Raw genomic sequence first — 20,733 nt, forward strand, 5'->3', positions numbered from 1 at the left:
GGATGGAAGAGTTTGTGTTTAATAAAGAGAAATATAAAAATGGTAGCATAGCTTGATTCGTAGGGAATGATCCAGAAATATCCCATATGAATTAGTTCTAAGACATATCAAGTTCTGTTGGCACTTATTCTTATTGTGTTTGTCCCTTTCCACTTTACACAATCAATACAGACTTGAAAGCCTGTTAAATCAAGGGAATCAAGGATTCATTTATATAAGTGTCCTAAACATTTGTTGTATCACTTGAACTTGAATGCAAGGTTTATTTAAAACTTAAAGTATTTGACTTCATCATCAACTACTGAAAATTAATTCTCAATTTCTGAAAGTATTCAAATTACACTCTTAACCGTTATTATCCACCAATACCGTTCACGATAATCATGTGTTTGCTGATGTGTATAAATAAATACCACATGTCATCACATGTGGCATCCACGTGTACCAACTTAAAATATATCAATTAAGGTAAAATCAACAGCACCCACATAAATTTTGGGGGGATGGGATACAGTCTGGAAGAGAGAAATAGAGAAAGAAGAAAGAAAAGGGCAGAGAAAATGATCACCTTTACGCACTTCATACGCTAAAAAAAACAATAATAAGATTTGCGAGACTCCAGGAACTAAATGAAATCTTCAATGAGGGGTTTGTAGAACAGTTTGTAAGCCTCAAGGACCTCCAGATACCACATTGCTTCTCTATCTGGAAATGATGAAAGATCCACAATCTTGTGAACCTGACATGAAACAGGATAGTGGTATCAGTACGTTCTGACTATGCATCTTCTTCACATGTCTTTGAAAATGATGAAAAGTTCTATTTCGTACTCAGATTTGCATTTCGTACATTCAAATATGTTTATATCTAAAAGTATGTAATGTAGATATAAATGAAAACAATCTTAAGAAACTGATAATAATAAGAATGGATTTGAGTCTAAAAATAATAAAATTTTGTTTAAAATATTTTTTTAGAAAATTATTTTGAATTATTATTGAATACCAACCGACAATGCGATGATGCCTCCAGAAAATCATGCCTTCATATTCTTAATGTTTTGTAATAGTTTGATAATACTGTGCAATAATATTTTTGTAAAAATTTGATAATAACTTGATAATACTTTTAACATTTTTAAATCAACAGTATTCAAATAGCATTTCGAAGTTACATTGTGCAATGAAAAGTGATTACTGTATAATTTCAGTACTACAAAACATTATCAAAATACTGTATAACTACTTCAGTTCAGGGGCATGATGCCCACATGTAGCTACATATTAATGTATGCCTTAACGTATAAAAAGTTCATATTAACTTAAGAAATCAACTGATTTAGTAATCAGACAATTATTAGCAAAATATTTATGTAGTTTATTCATAAGCATGTTGTGAAAAATAATAATGAAGCACCTATGTTTTTACAGGGTGTCTGCATAGTCTAACATAACTAATAAGAAAACATTTAGATAACAAGACTGCAACTTAAGGAAAATATAGAAAAAGTTATATCCAAAAATACAGAAAACGGTATATTCTTATACTATCAAAAGTCCTACACTAGTAATATTCCAAGAAGTTATTCCTACTCCTAGGAGGATATGTCATCCTAGTAATTTAAATCATCCTACATTATTCTCCTGCTTCTTAAGGATTCAACTCTCAAGAGGAAACTTAGATATTTTTTGAAAAATGGTTGGATGTAATCCATTATGCAAATTTCATCTTTTGTGACCCATGAATTATCCAACTCAGGATGATCCTTCTACTTTACAGGAAACTTGCGATGACCTCCACAAGTGAAGAAAAAGAAGCATCTGTAAGACATCTCTAAAGGAATTTGGTGCCCTGGGAACTTGCAAATGTGCAGAAACAGTAGTAGGTAAAGCAGGAAGGCTCAAAGTTATTCACATCAGAAAATAAATTTTCAATGTCAAAATCCTGTCTAGTGTTCACATGAATAGGTATGATCAAGCAAATATTAGGTCCAAATTCTCAAAGAATGGGGTAAGGGGCCATCACTTGAGCATGTAGCTTTTTATTTTGGGAAGGGTATTGCTTTGGTTTAGTGCAAACTATGACATAACTATCAACATTAAACTCTTTAGCTCTATGATAGCACATCAAGAATAAAAGTTTGTGATCTCATAGTAATTTGACGTCTAACCTCAACATGAAAATTTTTGCATATGTTGGGGAAATGATTCAATAGGTTCAAAAAGGTTAACATCATGAGGAAGAGGTGGCAAATCAATAAATTCACGTGTGAAAAGCCATAAACAATTGTCAAAAGACTTTATTTTAGACCAACTAACAAAGTTGTTACAAGCAAACTTGGCAGGAGATAACATTAGATCCCAAGTACCTCTACTACAACACACCAAAAGAAACTACCCAGACTACAATTAACTATCTAAATTTGTCCATCAATTATGAGAAACTGAAGAAAATTTCAATAAGGTACAAGAAATCTTACAAAGTGTCTTCCAAAAAATAACTTATAAATTTGACATCTCTATTAGACACTGGCAGGAAGCAGCACATGTAGCTTTACTACCACTCTAAATATCACTGCAACATGTATTGCATCATCTATTTACTACAAGGATAAAGTAAGCTATTTATGAAAACATATTCATAATTACAAAAATAGAATCATAACTTCTTAATTTCCTAGGTAATTTTAGATTCCATCCTCACATTCTTCTAGAGTTCAAGCAGACGATTACAAAAAGTCAGTTGTTTGTTTTCCTGACCTTCTAAAATTAATACGTGGATATTGAAAAATGGCTTTAGCAACATCCCTCTAGCTAGCCAATAAAACCTTTTCTCAACCAACAAAATGGTTTTATATCCACCAACATGACCTACAAACACATGCATTTTTCAGACAACTTGGGATTCTAAACAATCATTCCTCATATATGAAAAACCCTACCAATCTCTGACATGACAATGCTTGATCTTAATGGTAAATAATGCCAAAATTAGGACAAGTAGAATACTCATCCTCCATCTTAAAGGCAATGCCTTGAGCACATATTTTTTAGTTAACACAGAAACTACCAAGTGCATCATATCTTTACTCCCAATACCTGAATGAGCCTAACAACAAATATACATGACGAAACTCGACTCACTTAGCATGTCCGTCTTTCAACTTCTTTTGTGAGGATAATTGTTTAGAACCCAAGTGCTTTAGTGATACTACAACATAGAACTCCTTGTCTCTATTTAGCCTCACTTGACTCATTGTTCCTCCTATTCAAATTCTCAAGACATCACATTCAGCTTCAAAAAACTTATCAAAATCTGGATGCTTTATAATATCTCTAAAAATGCCTCAGTAACTGATCAGGTCCACTTAAATTCCATTAAATTCAAACAATCAATTATGGAAGCCATGGCAGAACCAAAAACCATTACGAGTCTGGTAAAAAGCAGTCAAATAATGAAACTTGCTAAGACCTGTTATAATCCTTGGCTCTGCAAACTTTCTAGTTGTTCCAATATTTCAGAGTTAGGAACTACACCTTTAACTTCTCAAAGGCTCCAAATGGTTACTTTTAGATGGATAGCCTTAGATTTGCTATAGATAATGTCATCAAGATAAACTACAGGAGATTTTCGAAGGAATGGTCCTAAGATGTGGGTCATAGGCTCATCACCCTATTGTAATGTTGGGAGTATTAGAAAGTTCAAAAGACAACCAGCCAATCAAATGTTCCATCTTAGTTTGGAAGGATCTTCCATTTGTCACCAAGTCTAACCCTAATTTGATTGTATCCTCTACGAAGATCTCTCTTGGAATATCAGGTAGAACAGAGTAACATACAAGCATATGCTCAAGCCCAGGGATTGGAAACTATACTTGACAGTTATCTTAGTTGGCTATACTATCTGACATGTTCCAAAGAATTATCTTTCTCAGGGGTAAACACAATGGTTAATACTAGATGAGTGAAGCCCTTTGATATAAGATCTTCTACTTGCCTATTCGACTCTTCTCTTTGCTTGTTATTCAACCTATAACGTGGAACATTAGACAAGCAGGTCCATGAAACTAAATACATTTGATTTTGCATGTCCTACATAGGTGGTAATTCACTAGGGAGTTCATCAACTATGACAAAGAAAATATATATATCTTCTAACTTAAATAATTCTGTGGAAGGTTAGACCTAATTTTGAGAGAATTTCAGATAACTTTGTTGAGATCAATGTAACATAGAGTTCCCCTTTTCTTCTCCCCATCAAAATCCTGTGTTAACAGGTGAAGATTCTTAATAGTAGAAACCTTTGAGCTCATTTTAAATTTCTTTGTGGGGCTTGGCTTCACTAGTTTTGTAGGCTTGAGAAGTATTATCACACTATTGTGCTCGAACGTATAAGTGTTCTCCCTTTGGCAATGTGCTACATCAAGACCAAATAGCCAATGAGCATCCTAGAATAACATGAGTAATGTCCATAAGTAGAAAACTGCGATATCCTTGTATTATCTCATGTCAATTTGGACCTTGCACCTATGGATGATCGATAAAGTGATCTTATCTACCCAAGAAATTTTTAGCACTATGTTTATATAAAAAGTAGTAAAGCAACAGAAAGAAAAGGCAAGGAAACACATTCCCTTTACTTGGATAGCTAAATATTAAGAAATTAAAGAAAATGAAAAGATTGTCATAATATTTTGTCTAAGTTTGGAAAAGAAATTATATGATTAACGGTAAGAAATTTATCAATAATATCCTCTGTTAAAATAGAGTTACAAGCTAGACAGTCCATTATACTCTTTATTAAAAGTTTTAAGTTTTTTCTTTTTCCTTATTTTTCCTCCAATTTGGGAAAATATAAAAACTGAATTTTGAAGGGAAACTAAGGGGTAGTTACTATCCCTCCCTTTCCTTCGGTAACTTTTTATTTTTTATCCAAATAAGAGAGAATTATGAGTATTCCCTCTTTTCCTTTCATTTCCCATCACTTCCCTCATTCCAATCATAGTGTAAAGGGATGAAATTGTATTTCCACCTTAAGTTCCAACTCCATAGATGCTATCTTGAAGAACACCTCCCTAACACTTCCATTATCTATGACCAGCTTGCACCTCATGTCTCTATGAAAAGTGTTTTCACTGATCATTTTCACTGGGTTAGAAAAGAGACATCTCATAACATTGTAGTATGATTGTTCTGATCCTCTGATCCAACATTAAGGTCAATATCATACTCTAACAAATAAGGTCCTCATGACAGTGGATTTCCTCTACTAAGAAAATGTTAGACTCTCTAAGAAAGGCTCACATAGGACAACAAGCAACTATGTCACCCATCTGCTTACACCTATGACACTATTATCAAACAACCTAGCTAGGCGTGCAAGCATACAGATTGAGAGAACTGATGCCTAAACTCCTTTCTCTTAGTGATACTGTCCTTAAGACCTAGGATCGTTGATCTTGATGGCCAAAAGAGGATGCTTGAGGAACAACTCAACATATTAGTAGAGGGCTTAAGCTCTTTCCCTATCACTGGAGGTCTTTTGAAACTTATGTCAGTATCAGAATGAGAATAGAATTGGACTTCTTTGTTGATTTCAGGGTGCAATTAAATGTACATTAGAAGGAATCCAACCAATACTAGGTTTTTCGCTCACTATCACTTCAATTTAGCCATTCGCTCATTTAATGCTAGAGGCTGACTGCTTAATATTAAAGAGATGGTCCACTAAAGTTCAGTTTCTAACAAGTGGAAACATATTTCGCTCGCAATTCATCCCAAGTATAAGAGTGACTAGTGGATCATCTAAAACCTCTAAAAATGTTTTGAACGGTTTACCAAAATCTTTCAGCAGAATTTACTAACTTCACCTTTGCTAAATGAATTTCATCTACATCATTCTAAGTGGTAATACAAAAAGTAGTCGTATATAGTACTAACCCGATCTAAAAAGATTCCAACATCTAAATTCCTATCAAATGTAGATGCATCAACCTTGACCCTTTACTAAGATTAGCATGCTCATCTTGAGAAAACCTAGTGTTGTCATGATATTGTGGATAAGCTTCTTGACCTTGTGCGAGGAAACCCTTAGCATTCTACTACTGGAGAAAGTATAGAAAAGGAAATTCACTCACTGAGGGTTAGGGTTAGGGTTTGACCAAATCAAACCCTAATTGATGAAGACGATCACAAGATTGCCGCTGCAAGTCATAAAATCTGGGCAATTTCCGCCCCTTTGCCGTTTATCCCTATCACTTACAGGTTATTAATAGATCATTTTTCTATGCAATGTAATTATCGAATAAAATCAAAATTATTTACTTCTAAAGTCTTCTCTTTTCTCTATTCTCTCTCCTTTTTCCTCTCTTCTCTTCTTCCTTTTTATAAATCAGAAACCATGTTTAGGGCTTCTGACAAGGTAGTATCAAAGCCACAACCGGCTGAATCGTATGTTGGCTCGCCTCACGCACTCGATCTAAGGGGAAGGCAAAACCGAGGTGGTCGAACTCATTGTGAAGGACGTAGACCATACACTTGCCACTTTCATGGATACCATGTATGAAATGAAGCGTGAATCCCGCCAACAGTTCAACACGATCATGGAATGGCTTCGTAGGAAGTCATCTGGAAAAAGGCCGAAGTAATGGTAGAATCGTGCGAGGATGAAGGTCTCCTCCCTTTGCCGAGCGGCACGCAACAAGGAAGCCTAAGAACGGGTTTAGGATTTCAGATATATATAGGGGACGATTCACTTGAGAAAAACAAAATCGGACCAATGGGGGAGGTGGACCGAATAGGGTCGACCCAAACCTACTTGAGCTGAATCGGCATAGTGTTGAACCGAAACAAGTCCGAATCGAACCGATAGACCCACTAGATCGAACCAAACTGCCCAACCGAACCAGTTCAGCGTAAAATTTCACTCCCTAAAGTGGAAATTCCTCTTTTTGAAGGAACAAACCCCGCGGGTAGGTTATACGGTCGGAGAAGTATTTTTTGGCCCACAACACAAGGGAGGAGTAGAAACTTGAGGTTGAATTGCTATTTCTGCATGAGATTGCATATGCATGGTGCCATGAGTGACTAGAAAAAATTGACGCAATCAAATGGGAGTACTTTGTGGAAGAGCTTTGACGAAAATTTGGAGGACCATCCTGAAATGACTTCATAGAAGAATTCAACAAACTATCGCAAACAAGTACAATTCTAAACTATCAGGTTCAGTTTGAACACTTACACGCTCTCATGAATGCTTCTTTCAGAGAAACTTTTTATATCTAGTTTTATGAGTAGCCTCAAATCGGAGTTGCAACCTGTGATAAGGCTACTCAAGTCTCATACGCTTAATCAAGCGTTTGACCAAGTCTTGCTGTAGTAACAATCTATAATTGAAATAGCGAGGAGTTCCCATTTCCATGAAAGAACCACCTATGCTTCAGGAGCTTCAAGAAGAACGACGAATCAAAATTTTGATCGTCTAGGAACAGAAATCGAAGCGAGGAGATCAATGACCTCTTGTTGAATGTGGTGTTGTTATTTCTCAGGATACCGTTGCCAAAACAAAACCATGAAGGGGGTAGAAAAAATTTCCAACCAAGGAGAATCAACAACAGTGAAGGAAGAAAATCCAACAGGAATCCTATCCATACAAGCTACAGAGGGTATTTCGACAGACAATACTCATAAAATCAGAGGGACACTGTCAAGCTACAGAAGCTAGACAACAGAAGCTCTCACTCATTCTTGAATTAAGAGGTGGCAAAAGGAGTGAAAACTCGAGTCGTCAATGACAAACCACTAACAGTGATGGTAGCTAATGGAAAAAAGATCATTAGCAGCGTTGCATTACCAGATGTGACATGGATCGTGCAAGGCTATAAATTCATATATGATTTTCGAGTCATTCAACTTGGTGGGTATGATATGATGCTGGGGGTGGATTAAATGAAACAATTTAGCCCCATTGTGTTCGATTTTGTACATGCCACTGTTGAATTCCATTATGGTAACTCACTCATAATTCTAAAGGGAGGTGGCCTCTTGGGTCAATTAAAAGAAACTTCTGCAAAAAATTAGGGCAAACAAAAAAAAAAATATAGCGGGGAGCACAATGTTCCTTATTATGAAAATTGATCTAAAGGAAAAAACTACACCAACATAGAACGAAGCCCTTGAGTCCTTACTAGAATAATCCCAAGATGTGTTCAAGGAGACCAAAGGACTATTGCCACTTAGGAAGTTTGATCATTCAATCTCCCTATTTAAGGAATGAGCAACTGTCAATATTCAATCCTCCAGGTATTCCTTTCAAAAAAATGAAATAGAAAAACAGATGCATAATATGTTATAGGAATCCATCATTCGATCTAGCCAAATCTTGTTCTCATCTGCGATCCTACATGTCAAAAAGGGCATAACTTGGAGATTTTGCGTAGACTACCGGGAACTTGACTTGCTAATAATTAATGATAAGTTCCTCAATTTGCATCATTGATGACTTACTTGATGAATTGCATTGTGCCTCCATCTTTTCAAAACTTGATCTGAGAGCAAGATATCAACATATTTGTGTTAAAGAAGAAGATATTTCAAAAAGGGCATTCCGAACTCATCATGACCTCTATAAGTTCAAAGTTATGCCATTTTGTCTTACCAATACTCTAGTCACCTTTCAGGTCTTAATGAATCACATCTTTAGAGAATTCATCAAGAAGTTTGTTATTATCTTCTTCGAAGATATACTTATTTATAACTTTAACAAACAAGAACATTTGTGTCAACTTGAATAGATATTACAGTTGCTATGATAACACAAGTTATATGCAAAAAAATCTAAATGACGTTTTCTGCAGATCCAAGTAGAATATCTAGGGCATCTCATCTCAAGGAACGGGGTACAAACATATTCGAAAAACATTAAGGCCATGCTTAATTAGTTGACCCTGCAAACACTCAAGGCTCTCAGGGGATTTCTAGGCTATACGAGCTATTACCGCAAAGTCGTCAAGCAACACGACATGACGACCAAACCCCTTATAGATCTCTTAAAGAAAGAAGCATTCCAATGGACTCTTGAAGCTGAACAAGCCTTCCACAACTGAAGAAAACAATGACTTCTAACTCAGTATTGCGGCTTCCAATGTTTGATTCATTCATCATAGAAAAAGATACTAGTGATAAAGGAATTAGAGTGGTTTTAATATAGGAAGGGTAACCAATCACCTTTATCAGCAAGGTGCTGAGTCCTAGAAACCAATCCAAGTCAGTGTACACGAAAAAACTCATGGTCGTCTTTTAGCAATAAGCCAATGGTGCCATTAGACGGAGTTTCCTTCGTCATTTAGACAGATCAACACAACCTCAAATACTTATAGATCAAAGAGTGTCGTCGGTGTTCCAACAAAAAGGCATTCTGAAAATGTTAGGGTTGAATCATCTCATACAATATAAGGAAAAACCCATAAATACAGTTGGAGATGCCCTATCCATAAGGGAACATAAGGAGAATTCCGCAAAAGTACTATATACAGTTACCGCCACTATTGTTGCTTGGGTAAGTGAACTATCTAAAAGTTATGCAAGTGACTCGGAACTCTTAATTTCTCCACAAGACATGCCTTTGTTCCACCTCTATAATGAACTCCTCCGATACAAGGGAATAGTAGTATTGAGCAACAATGAAAGTCTATGACACCAAATACTTTGATAATGTCATAACTTTGTCATAAAGAGTCAGTTATGGGTCAAAGCCATCCAAGAACGAGTCAAACAACACCTTTATTGACTCGACATGAAAAGGCAAGCCACTCAGTGGGTACAACAGTGCAATACTTTCCAGCATCCTAAAAATGAAAAAAATGGCCCTTTAGGAACTCCTACAACTGCTACCAATACCTTCCCAAGTTCGGATGCACATACTAATGGATTTTATTGAAAAATTGCCCAAGTCCGAGAACAGAGATACGATTCTAGTGACAGTAGACTAGTTCATAAAGTATGGTCATTTTATTTTTTTAAAGCATCCCTTCTCAACCCATGGTGTCGCCCAACGTTTTATGGAAACTATTCACAAGCTGCACTGAGTGCTACAAGTCATAGTATCAGAACGAGATCCCTTGTTCATATCTCTTTTGGAAGGAATTAATGAAAATAATTGCAACTTATCTCCATTTCAGTATTGCATATTATCCTCAAACAAACATTCAGACTGAACAACTAAATCAATGCTTAGAGATGTATAGCTTATAACCAATCAAAAACATGGGCAAAATGGTTATCTTCTGCAAATGGTGGTACAACACAACCTACCACACGAGCCTTAAAATGACCCCCTTCCAAGCTCTTTACAGGTACGCACCTCCTCATTTTTTGGATATTAATGATTTCTCTCTAGCCTCCCTTTTGGTGGAAGAATTGTTAACAAAAAGAGAAGAGCCTAGCAAAAGAATTAAGCAATAACTTCTGAAAGCCCAAGCCCGAACAAAGCAATATGCAAATAATAATTGTTGTAATAGGATCTTCAAAGAACATGATTAGGTATTACTCAAACTGCAACTGTACAAACAAGGTACAGTAAGAAAGGCCAAAGGATCCAAAAGATCATCTTATTTCTACGTGCCATTTCAAATAATACAAGAGATTTGGATTAGTAGCCTACAAACTTCAACTACCCGTTAACTTTAGAATTTAGCCAGTGTTCCATATATCACAGCTCAAGAAATACACTGAAGGCAAAAACAGGGTGATAAGAGATTACCATAAAGTACAAGAGAAGATAAACTCAGTATTTGGCCGAGACAAGTGCTACAACACCAAGTCATAATGAGAGGATCTATGTCTATAAAACAAGTACTAGCACAACGGAAATAGACTATAATTGATGAATGTACTTGAAAAGATTATGATTACTTACAACAACAATTTCCACAACTCAACTTCGAGGATAAGGTTGATGTTCAAAGAAAATGTATTGTTAAGAACCACTTAGCAATCTACTACTGGAGGAAGGACAAAAAAGGAAATTCATCCACGAAAGGGTAAAATCGTCTTTTCACCATCCTGGAAGATTAGGGTTAAGGCTTGGCCGAATCAAACCCTAATAAATGAAGACAATCGCGAGATTGCCGTTGCAAGTCACAAGATCCGGGCAATTTCCACCCCCTTTATCGTTCATTCCTATCACTTACAGCCTATAAATAGACCATTCTTCTACGTAATGTAATCATCGAATAAAATCAGAATTATTTACCTCTAAAGTCTTCTCTTTTCTCTGTTCTTTCTCTTTTTTTCTCTCTTCTCTTCTTCTTCCTTTTACAGATCAAGACTATACACCACTCCCATACAACCACCAATCGCCTAAATAAGGTGTCAGAAGTTCTAGACATGGTCTCTAATATGCAAAAAAGAAGAAGAGAAGAGAGAAAAAGAAGAGAAATAATAGAGAGAAAACTTTAGAGGTAAATACTTCTGATTTTATTTTATGATTACATTGCGTAGAAGAATGGTCTATTTATAGGTCGTAAGTGGTAGGGATTAACGGCAAAAGGCGTGAAAACTGCCAGGATCTTGTGACTTGAAGCAGCCATCTCGCAATCGTCTTCACTAGTTATAGTTTGATTCGGTCAAACCCTAACCCTAATCTTCTAGGATGGTGAAAGAACGATTTTGTCCCTCCATGGGTGAATTTTCTTTTCTGTCCTTCCTCTTGTAGTAGACTATTAAGGGTTTCCAAACAATAGCCTCCCCTGGAACATCAACCTTATTCTCAAACTTGAGTTGTGGAAACTGTCACTATAGGTAATCATAATCTTTCCAAGTGCATTCATTAGTTGCAATGTCTTCCCATTGTACTAGCACTTGTTTTATAGACGTAGATCCTCACATTATGACTCAGTGTCATAATATTTGTCATGGTCGAACACTGAATTCATCTTCTCTTGTATTGTCAGGTAAAACCCTGATCACCCTGTTTCTACCTTTCGTGAATTTCTTGAGTCGCGATACAAGCAACACTGGGTGGACTTTAGAGTCAGGGAGTAGCTGAAGTTTGTAAGCTACTAATCCAATCTTTTGTATTATTTGAAATTACACACAGAAACGAGGTGATAGCTTGGATCCTTTGACTTGTCTTACCGTACCATGTTTGTACAGTTGCAGCTTGAGTAATACCCAATCATGTTCTTCAAAGCTCCTCTAACAACGATTCTTATTTGCATAAGGTTTTCTTCAGGCTTGGACCCTCAGAAGCTATTGCTTAATTTTTTGGTTGGTCTCTTCTCTTTTTGCTAACAATTATTCTATCAAAAGGAAGACTAAAGAGAAATCAGCAATGCCCAAAAAATGAGGAGGTGCATACCTGAAGAAAGCTTGGAATGGGGTCATTTTGAGACTCGTGTAGTAGGTTATGTTGTACCACTATTTAGCAGAAGATAACCATTTCATCCACGTTTTTGATTGATTATGAGTTATGCGCTTCAAATATATCTCTAAGTATTGATTTAGTCGTTCAGTCTGCTTGTCTGTTTGAGGATAATATGCAATGCTAAAATGGAGGCAAGTTGCAATTGTTTTCATTAATTCCTTCCAAAAGAGACTTGTGAACAAGGGATCTCGGTCTAATACTATGACTTGTGGCGCTCAGTGCAGCTTGTGAATAGTTTCGATAAAATGTTGGGCAACACCATAGGCTGAGAATGGATGCTTTAAAGGAATAAAGTGATCATACTTTATGAACCAATCTACTATCATCAGAACCATATCTTTGTTCTCGGACGTGAACTGTTTTTCAATGAAATCCATTTATTTATGACTTCAAACTTGGGCCACTATCGATTAACAGTTGTAAGAGTCCTGGGAGGGCCACTTTTTCATTTTTACAACGTTGGCAAGTATCACACTGTTGTACCCACTAGGTGACTTGCCTTTTCATGTCGGGCCAATAGAAGCATTGTTTGACTCATTCGTAGGTGGCTTTGACCCTTGTGTGACCCCTTATGGTGGAGTTATGACAATGTTGGAATATTTGGTGTCGTAAACTATCATTGTTGCCCAATACTACCATTCCCCTGCATTAAAGGAATTCATTAGAAAGGTGGAAGGAAGGCTTGCCTTGCGGAGAAATTAAGAGTTATGCGATAATTTGTTCTATGTCCGAATCACCTTCATAACTTTTAGATACTTCACTTACCCAAGCAAAGACAGTGGCGGTAACTGTGTAAAGTACTTCTATGGAATTCTCCTTGTGTTCCCTTTTGAATAAGGCATCTGCAACTGTATTTGTGCTTCCTTACTTATATTGTACGAGCAAAACAATTCTTATCATTGCAAGAATCAAGAGAAGACTTTAGAATTAAATAATTCTGATTTTAATCGATGATTATATTGCATATAAGAATGTTCTATTTATAGGTTGTAAGTGATAGGGATGAGCGGCCAAGGGGTGGAAATCACCTTGATCTTGTGACTTGCAGCGGCAATCTTGTGATAGTCTTCATCAATTAGGGTTTTGATTCAGTCAAACCCTAACCTTAAATTTCAAGATGGTGAAAGGACGATTTTGCCCCTCCATGGATGAATTTCCTTTTATGTCATTCCTCCTATAGTAGACTGCTAAGAGTTTCCTAACAATGCCTTTCCAAAATGAGCTTTTGGATTTAATTTTCCTTTAGACAAGAAAACTACAAAGCCAGAGAGAAAGCATTGCTTACATAAAGAACCCCACAAAAACGTTTTTAAAATTCAAGTTGACAAGGCCACAAAACAGAAGCAACTCTAGCTTTAATAGAAATTCTCTTACAGATAAGCTTAAATAGTCTATCCAGATATCCATTTTATGACCAACAATGTGGCCATCATGGTAGCGAAATGCATCATTAAACCAAGTATTAATGAAGAAATAGCAAGCTCGCAACATTAAATGAATTATTTTTATTCAATATGCTACTATGAAAAGTGTTTGATTTACCATCCAACCTTTCCAATAAGAAAATGATTCAATCTTTTAAAGGAACTTTTCAAAAATAAAAAGAATACTATTAAGAGCACCAACGTATCAACCCATATAAAAAATTTTACAACTTCATCAATGTATCAACCGAATCCCCTAAATTCTCACTAGAATAGAGGGGGATGACTCTTAATAAAAAAACCTAAAGTTTGAAACTAAGAGCCCAATTCTCTCAAAAGAACATTCTATATCCTCAAAGATTCTTATTTTCCTCTCTATCCTAACAACTCAAAGGATAGCCAAAGGGATAATGCTGAGATTGTTGTCGAAGCCTTATCCCCATGCATACCCTTTCAAACACCAAACCTGATAGAAGATACAACAACATGAGAGAAGATGGTTGATAGATGCTGCAGGTCTCTTGCATAAATAACATCAATTTGCAATTATTTTTCCCCTCTTGATCAAGTTATCTGTGATACATACATCATCGCATTGCCTCCTAGGAAAAGAAAGCAATTTTATGAGATGCTTTAACCTCCAAATCAATTTCGACAAGAAATCTTCAAAAATTCTACTGCTTGCCGCCAAATGGTAGCAGTAGGATTTTACCAAAAAATTCCCTTTTTGGCGCAATTTCTACCTTGACTCATCCAGGACATCAGAGTCTTCCCTATTGCGAAAAAAGAATGCAACAAACCAACATATTCATTTACCTCCCACTCATTGCGGTTCCTTACCAGATCAACTACCTAGGTTCCACTACCCTCTTAATTGGAGAAAGATCTTGTTGTTGTTGCCTTCTTATTGCAAGCAAAGGAATAAATTTTGGGGAATTGTTGCCTTAATACACCACCTTCCATCCATTCTTCCAACCAAAACCTCACATCTTGCCTTGCTTTGACCTCCCAAGCTATTTCATCTTGGAACTCATCTCTTCCGATACCAATTTTCCTCCATAAGCTGACTGAAGGAGACCTACTTGAAGTCCTTGTATACCACCTGTTACTATCAGTGCCAAACTTAGCTCTTATTACCCGCCTGGAGAAACTATCTCTCTCCTTCATGGATTTCCATAGCCACTTTCTTTGCAAGGTTTTATTCAGCCCAATCATTGACTTGATACCAAGACAGCCCCTATTATATGGTTCTTTGATTGCTTTCACCAAGCAACTACATGAAAACTCCTTTTTCCACTCGAATCTTCCCCTATGTATCTGCATTGAATAGCTAAAACTGCTTTATCACTATCACTGGAATGGTCAAGAACGATAGAGAATAAATCGGTAGATTGTAAAGTGTAATCTTGATGAGAGTCAGTCTTCCCCTTTTTGACAGGAAGTTCCTCTTCCATCTTGCTAGTCTCGCTTCACTTTGCTGATAATAGGATTCCATGTGGAGATATATTTGAATTTAGCATCCAGGGGGAGACCCAAGTACTTCATAGGAAATCAGTCCCTCCATACCTCAGAACACTAGCCAGGCTTTCTAAATCCTTCCTATCCCCTATCCAGACCAACTCAGATTTTTGACACGTTTATTTTGATCCTAGAAACAACTTGGACACAAAAGAGCACACACCTCATATTCAGTAAGAATTGTGGTTCAGGCTTACAAAACAGAAGCGTATCATTTGCAAAAACCTATCTTCAGGCCCAGGTTGATGCACAAATGGGCCTGTTCTATCCTTCTTAAAACCTATCTTTGGGCCCGCTTGTTTTGGCCCAATGCGAGGCAGGTGTTGAAATTTGAGAAAAAAAAAAACCTGACCTGTTTTGGAATCAGATCTCTTCTTCTTAAACCATGAACCTGCAATAGTCACTGTTTCTACAAAAGCCTTCACCTTTTCACCCATCGACCGCCTCCCCCTTAATCCAAATCTTCACATTGCATTCAGGACAGCACAGGTTGCCCATACCATTGATACTTGGCCTCTGTCTTCTTCCCCTTCAGAAGATGTGTTAGAAACCTCCATGCTTCTCTTCCAGGGAGGTGCAAAATCCCTGCCAAGCAACCCACTAACTGCCTTCGCCATCCTCCACCAACCACTAGCTTCCCCACCCTCAAGGATATAAATCCTCCTTTTCTCCTGCATTCTTTCAGCAATGGCAAGTGCCTACTGCTTCTGTTTACTCCAATGACATCCATAAAGTATGTTTACTACCCACCATACTTCTAAACTATGATGCATCTCCTTTCTCCCAAGAGAATTGTGTAAATGAACTGACCAACCACTCTGTCTCCTTCTCTGAAAAAAAAAATTGAGGAAAGAAAACCTCTTCCATTTTCAGTAATGCTGATGCAATCCACCTTCTCCAGTCAAAAGATTTTCTATCAATGACCAGAAACCTCTTAGACGAAGGAGTCGACATGAGAGAAGGGAAAGAAAAGTTATCTTGTCTAGAAAGTAATCTTCTAAAAAGAAACTAAGAAACATTACCTTTTATAAATCAGCTTATTATTCGCATAAATTAGACAGAGAATCAAAGAACAGCTCTTAGTTTTTTCAATAGTCTTTTTCACCAAATTCAACATGGTACACACAGGATACTTCCCCATCCAACATTGTGAATACCTATGGCCACAAACCTGAAACCAACGAGTGATTTGTAAAATAAAATATATTACAGGCAGATGATGCCTCTCTAGTGAAATTAAATGACATCCCATAGCCTCGAAACACCTACGTAAATGAAATATACTTACAGCCATTGGTCCAAACTGAGTAAAGTTTAACAAATAACTAACAGGGAAAAGACCTTTCCTAGATATGGATTTTGTCTTATTTGCAGCAAAGTACATGTGGGTCTTGAGAATTTTGATAAGTTTTACCCACAATGAGAATCCAAATATAGGACACAGGTCAGGTCATTAAACATGAAACCTTAATCACCCATGCTCAAGAGAAATTTTCTTAAATTACTGTCATTTTTTCAAGTATCCAAGAAACCAAAACAAGAATTAAGAGTGTTATGTAATTTTCCAACATAACAAAATGAGAGGCATATTTGAAATTTGTATATGCAAAAACAAAGTGCATATTGAAAATAATGACTGAAAACGATGACATTAATTCAGAAATTGACCTTAATTATAGGAATATCACTCGTACGAACAAGATACCCGCCAACCACCATCACGTACATTCCTGCACAGACACAATAACCCACCATCACTTCATCAAGCAATCCATAAATACTGATAAGCCATAAAAATAAAACAAAATTAAGAAAAACTACTAAGTCAAAAACCTGAATTCCATTGACGGAGACGGAACTCGCCGGCTAGGCCAAGTTCGACAATGCCCGTCCCGTCATCAAGAAGCAGACGAGAGTCATCACCGCCGGCGGCCGAGAGCAGAACGCCCTGTGCAGATGGTGAGATTACAGGGAAATAGAAAAAAAAAAAAGGAACTAAAAGAGGGGAAATGAAAAATAGGACCTGTAACCAGGCTCGCTGGAAGAGGATGCCACCGAGGGTTAGGGCGTTTTGCGAAGGAGCTTCTCGTGCATCCTTCAACTGTGCGCTTAGCACTTTTAACGCTGCCAAACTGTAATCCATTTTCTATTACTCTAATATCAAAGAGGCTCTGGTAAATTAACCAAGCAATGGAAGGTCAAGGACCAATTTAGGAAAGATAAAAGGTCAAAGATCAGAAAACATTTTTGTTTTGCACCGCCGACCAGCTACTACCAATTACTCTTTCAAACACTGTGATAATTGTTCTGCGAAATTTCCATGACTGAAGTTGAAGATGCAGCAGTAGAAAAGACCATGATAAACGATAAAGATGCAAAATTTCCATGACAAACTGTAGTCCATTCTCTATCACCTAATCACCCATGTAATTGGTGTGCACAGCAAGTCAATTATATATGATGTATATGGAATATTACTGTAATAATCTTAAATTTAAAGATATTATATTATTATTTTAATAATGATAAAAATAGTTTCTGCCTTTTTTCATTTATTGCAATTGAATAAATATTTAAATTAATAAAATTGCAATTGCAGCAAATGCCTAAATTCTTTTAAAAAAAAAAATTAAAAGTCTTATATACTATACAATGAAAATATGATCATAATAAAAATATAAATATGAAATCCTTAAAAGATCAAAATAATATAAATACTAGTAGATCCAAATATATTCATATAAATAAGTTATTTAATACTAAAGAAATTAAAAATAATACTCAATATACGAACAACTTCACTTGGTTAATTGAGTACAAGATGTTGAATAAAAATTTAAACAATAACAATCGTTTTAATTTATTTAATTCTATTATAGATAACTACACGTAAATAATTATATTATTAGACTAAGAGATTAAATGGTATGTGAAGATGACTTAGTTAAACTAATTATTATGATAAACTCCATAAAATGGAATGAGTAATAATTAAATACAAATGATTCCCACCAAATTACTCTCTATTTATTGATTCAAAAAAAAAAAAAGAAAGGAAAATTCTACTCTTGATTATGCAAGAATTATGTAATTATCATCCAATAAAAGTGAAAAAGCAAAAATACTAACTCTGGCAATGTTTATGGAAAAGTAAGTCCAATTACGTTGCGCATAAAACAAATACAGAAGGAGGAGAGTGTTGCAATTACAAGTTGATGTCCAAATCCCAAAAACACAAAAACTAAAAACATAGTATTTCTTGGAGCAGAATTCAATAGATAAAGAACTTGTACAGTTCAAGAGCGGAAATTGGCTCTTACAATATAAAAGAGAACAAAGCTGACCAAAACATCATGGTTCAAAGCATAACGATGAATACTGGTACATTGATGGTGATTAGAAAACGAGAGAGATTCCAGCAGTCAAGAGATCATCCGATAGAATCTTGTTTGCAGCCTCTGATGGATGAAACCCATCCCAAAACACATATTGACTTGCATTTGCACATGTCCCAACTGATTTATGATTGCACAATATTGATGTCTCTAGCAATCCTGTCCCACAACAAGCTCTTCTTGCCTCTACAAACCCTGCATTACAACAAATTCCACCATTTTCTTTTTTAATTAGTTACCTACACCACCCAAATGTCTCTCTTATATATTCATATGTACGCTAAGTTTATAGTTGTTTTGAGAGTATAGATAAGTTTATAATTACTCTAATTCACATGGATTTTACCATTATCAGAAGGGTTAACAACAAGATTATAAAGAGGTTGGTAGATATCCAGGACGACCAAATTGAGGCCCCTAAGTCTTTTTGTCAGGCCTTGAGATGTGGCATTGAGCTTGTTGTTGAAGGAGACAGCATCATTATTTAGCCTGGTTACGCACAAATTGCTGTCAGCGCCAAAAATTGTAATGGCTGCAGGGAGGCATCCCAGAGGTGGCAGTGTCGTCACTCCAATCTTCCTTGCGCCTAGCATATACAAATCCTGCACAACTAACTCGTTACTACTATATAGAACAATTAATTTTATCAATGTTCCCATCTATTTTGGATAATCAATTCCTTCAATTATTTAAGATGAATCAGAGACAGAATTCTACATCTTGAATCCTATGTAGTACAGTTGTCTTAAAAGTAAAATTAGCATAAAGCTTATTAGCTTTATACTTGATTCACACTTTGTGGGAAAGGGACATGTGTCTAGTAATTTTAAATTTTAAATTATCAGTTCAGACCTGTACAAAATTTTCGTAGGATTGCAAGAGAACGTCCGAGAATTGATCGGGTGTGAAAGCCTTGTAAAGCAAAGGATTAATGTAATAATTCTGGACAAAGTCACTGCTCCCACCACTAACAAGATAGAGAGCACCAGATATTATTTCTGAAGCATTTGATTTTCCTGCAATCTCCACTAGCTTATTCTGGTACTCCTTGTAGTTTTCCACCTGCTGACTTAAACTGATTGCATGCTACAAAATAATCATTTTCACAACATCAGTTTTAACCCAGACTAACTTGTATACATATATACATATAAAGTACTTAATTGCCTATACTTACATACAGCTTTGCTGTAGTATCATAATACCCAGAAGCTGCAGAGGCAAAATTGGCACCAGTTAGGAGTTTTTTTCCTCTGGCATTTTTGCTGAGATAAGGTGGAGGATAAGTAGTGAAGCCAAGGTTCTCCGCTGTTTTATATATATATATATATATATGACACTGATGATTAGCAGACCCATGCTAGATATATACAAAAATATGTATATTATAATGTGATATGTTATAATTAAGAAGGTACCTGTGAAGTCTGCAGCCAGTTTTCCATTGCAGAACCTTCCAGTGGGTCTGTGATTGACAAAGTCTCTTCCGTAAGGAGGGAAGTTTGATTTGATAAGAGTGTAAATGTGATTGTTGTTGCCCGCATCAACAACAGAGTCACCAAATATGAACATTGCAGGAACAAGAGGCTGGGAGTTTGCAATAATGGGCAGTAGCAAAGAAAGAAGAGGAATTAGAATGGCCATTATAATGCTAACCCAACTGCTTCCACACATTCAGCTTATAGGAATATGTGTGTGTGTGTGTGTATACGTTGTTATATAGAGTTATTGGAAATGGGTAAATTTAAAAGTGGGTATTGGTGTACCATACATCTTGAATCGTAAACACTATTAATGGGAATTGTTTGACAAGGGATTACAAGAGTGTTTGATACGTATGTATATGTGTATGTGTGTAAAGTAGAGAAGAAAGAAGAGGGATGAAAGGGTTTTAGTGTTAAACAAGTGGGAGTGGTTTCAACTAAAATGAAATGGTGTATGTCATTTATGTAGGTGAGTGTATAGAGCTAGCT

The 20,733-nt window shown here is 36.2% G+C and overlaps 2 protein-coding genes across 7 annotated transcripts; both read right to left on the reverse strand.

Moving 5' to 3' along the window:
* Positions 1–299: 299 nt before the first annotated feature.
* LOC110815544 (recQ-mediated instability-like protein) lies at positions 300–17,819 on the reverse strand. 6 transcript variants are annotated; one of them, XM_088213321.1, is made up of 5 exons: positions 17,389–17,816; positions 17,199–17,313; positions 17,034–17,095; positions 16,388–16,536; positions 300–739 (listed from the first exon to the last, which is right to left on the reverse strand). In XM_088213321.1, the coding sequence occupies exons 1-5, from the start codon at positions 17,506–17,508 to the stop codon at positions 580–582; spliced, it is 606 nt and encodes a 201-aa protein (XP_088069447.1). In that variant the 5' UTR covers positions 17,509–17,816; the 3' UTR covers positions 300–579. The 6 variants fall into 6 exon arrangements, 5 of the variants coding, with proteins under 5 accessions (XP_088069447.1, XP_088069445.1, XP_021899065.2 ...); XR_015816980.1 differs by lacking the exon at positions 300–739 and adding exons at positions 11,261–13,066; positions 13,189–16,278 and having other exon boundaries at positions 17,199–17,819; XM_088213319.1 differs by having other exon boundaries at positions 17,199–17,815.
* Positions 17,820–18,510: 691 nt separating this feature from the next.
* Positions 18,511–20,671, reverse strand: LOC110815561 (GDSL-like lipase/acylhydrolase superfamily protein). The gene is made up of 5 exons (XM_022043391.2): positions 20,179–20,671; positions 19,938–20,068; positions 19,613–19,846; positions 19,107–19,362; positions 18,511–18,955 (listed from the first exon to the last, which is right to left on the reverse strand). The coding sequence occupies exons 1-5, from the start codon at positions 20,432–20,434 to the stop codon at positions 18,762–18,764; spliced, it is 1,071 nt and encodes a 356-aa protein (XP_021899083.2). The 5' UTR covers positions 20,435–20,671; the 3' UTR covers positions 18,511–18,761.
* Positions 20,672–20,733: the final 62 nt, after the last annotated feature.

Source organism: Carica papaya, chromosome 2 (genome assembly GCF_054855325.1).
Source record: "Carica papaya isolate Zhongbai chromosome 2, ASM5485532v1, whole genome shotgun sequence".
NCBI classification, from domain to species: domain Eukaryota; kingdom Viridiplantae; phylum Streptophyta; class Magnoliopsida; order Brassicales; family Caricaceae; genus Carica; species Carica papaya.

Excerpts from the sequence above, each read along its gene's own strand:
- LOC110815561 (XM_022043391.2), bottom strand. The coding sequence starts at position 20,434 with ATGTGTGGAAGCAGTTGGGTTAGCATTATAATGGCCATTCTAATTCCT. Across the intron at positions 19,847-19,937 it reads ATACTACAGCAAAGCTGTAT|CATGCAATCAGTTTAAGTCA; the intron begins GTAAGTATAGGC and ends ATTATTTTGTAG. Across the intron at positions 18,956-19,106 it reads TGTTAACCCTTCTGATAATG|GGTTTGTAGAGGCAAGAAGA; the intron begins GTAAAATCCATG and ends GTTGTAATGCAG.
- LOC110815544 (XM_088213319.1), bottom strand. The coding sequence starts at position 17,508 with ATGGATTACAGTTTGGCAGCGTTAAAAGTGCTAAGCGCACAGTTGAAG. Across the intron at positions 17,096-17,198 it reads TCTCCGTCAATGGAATTCAG|GAATGTACGTGATGGTGGTT; the intron begins GTTTTTGACTTA and ends GTGTCTGTGCAG. Across the intron at positions 16,537-17,033 it reads GTGATATTCCTATAATTAAG|GTTTGTGGCCATAGGTATTC; the intron begins GTCAATTTCTGA and ends CGTTGGTTTCAG.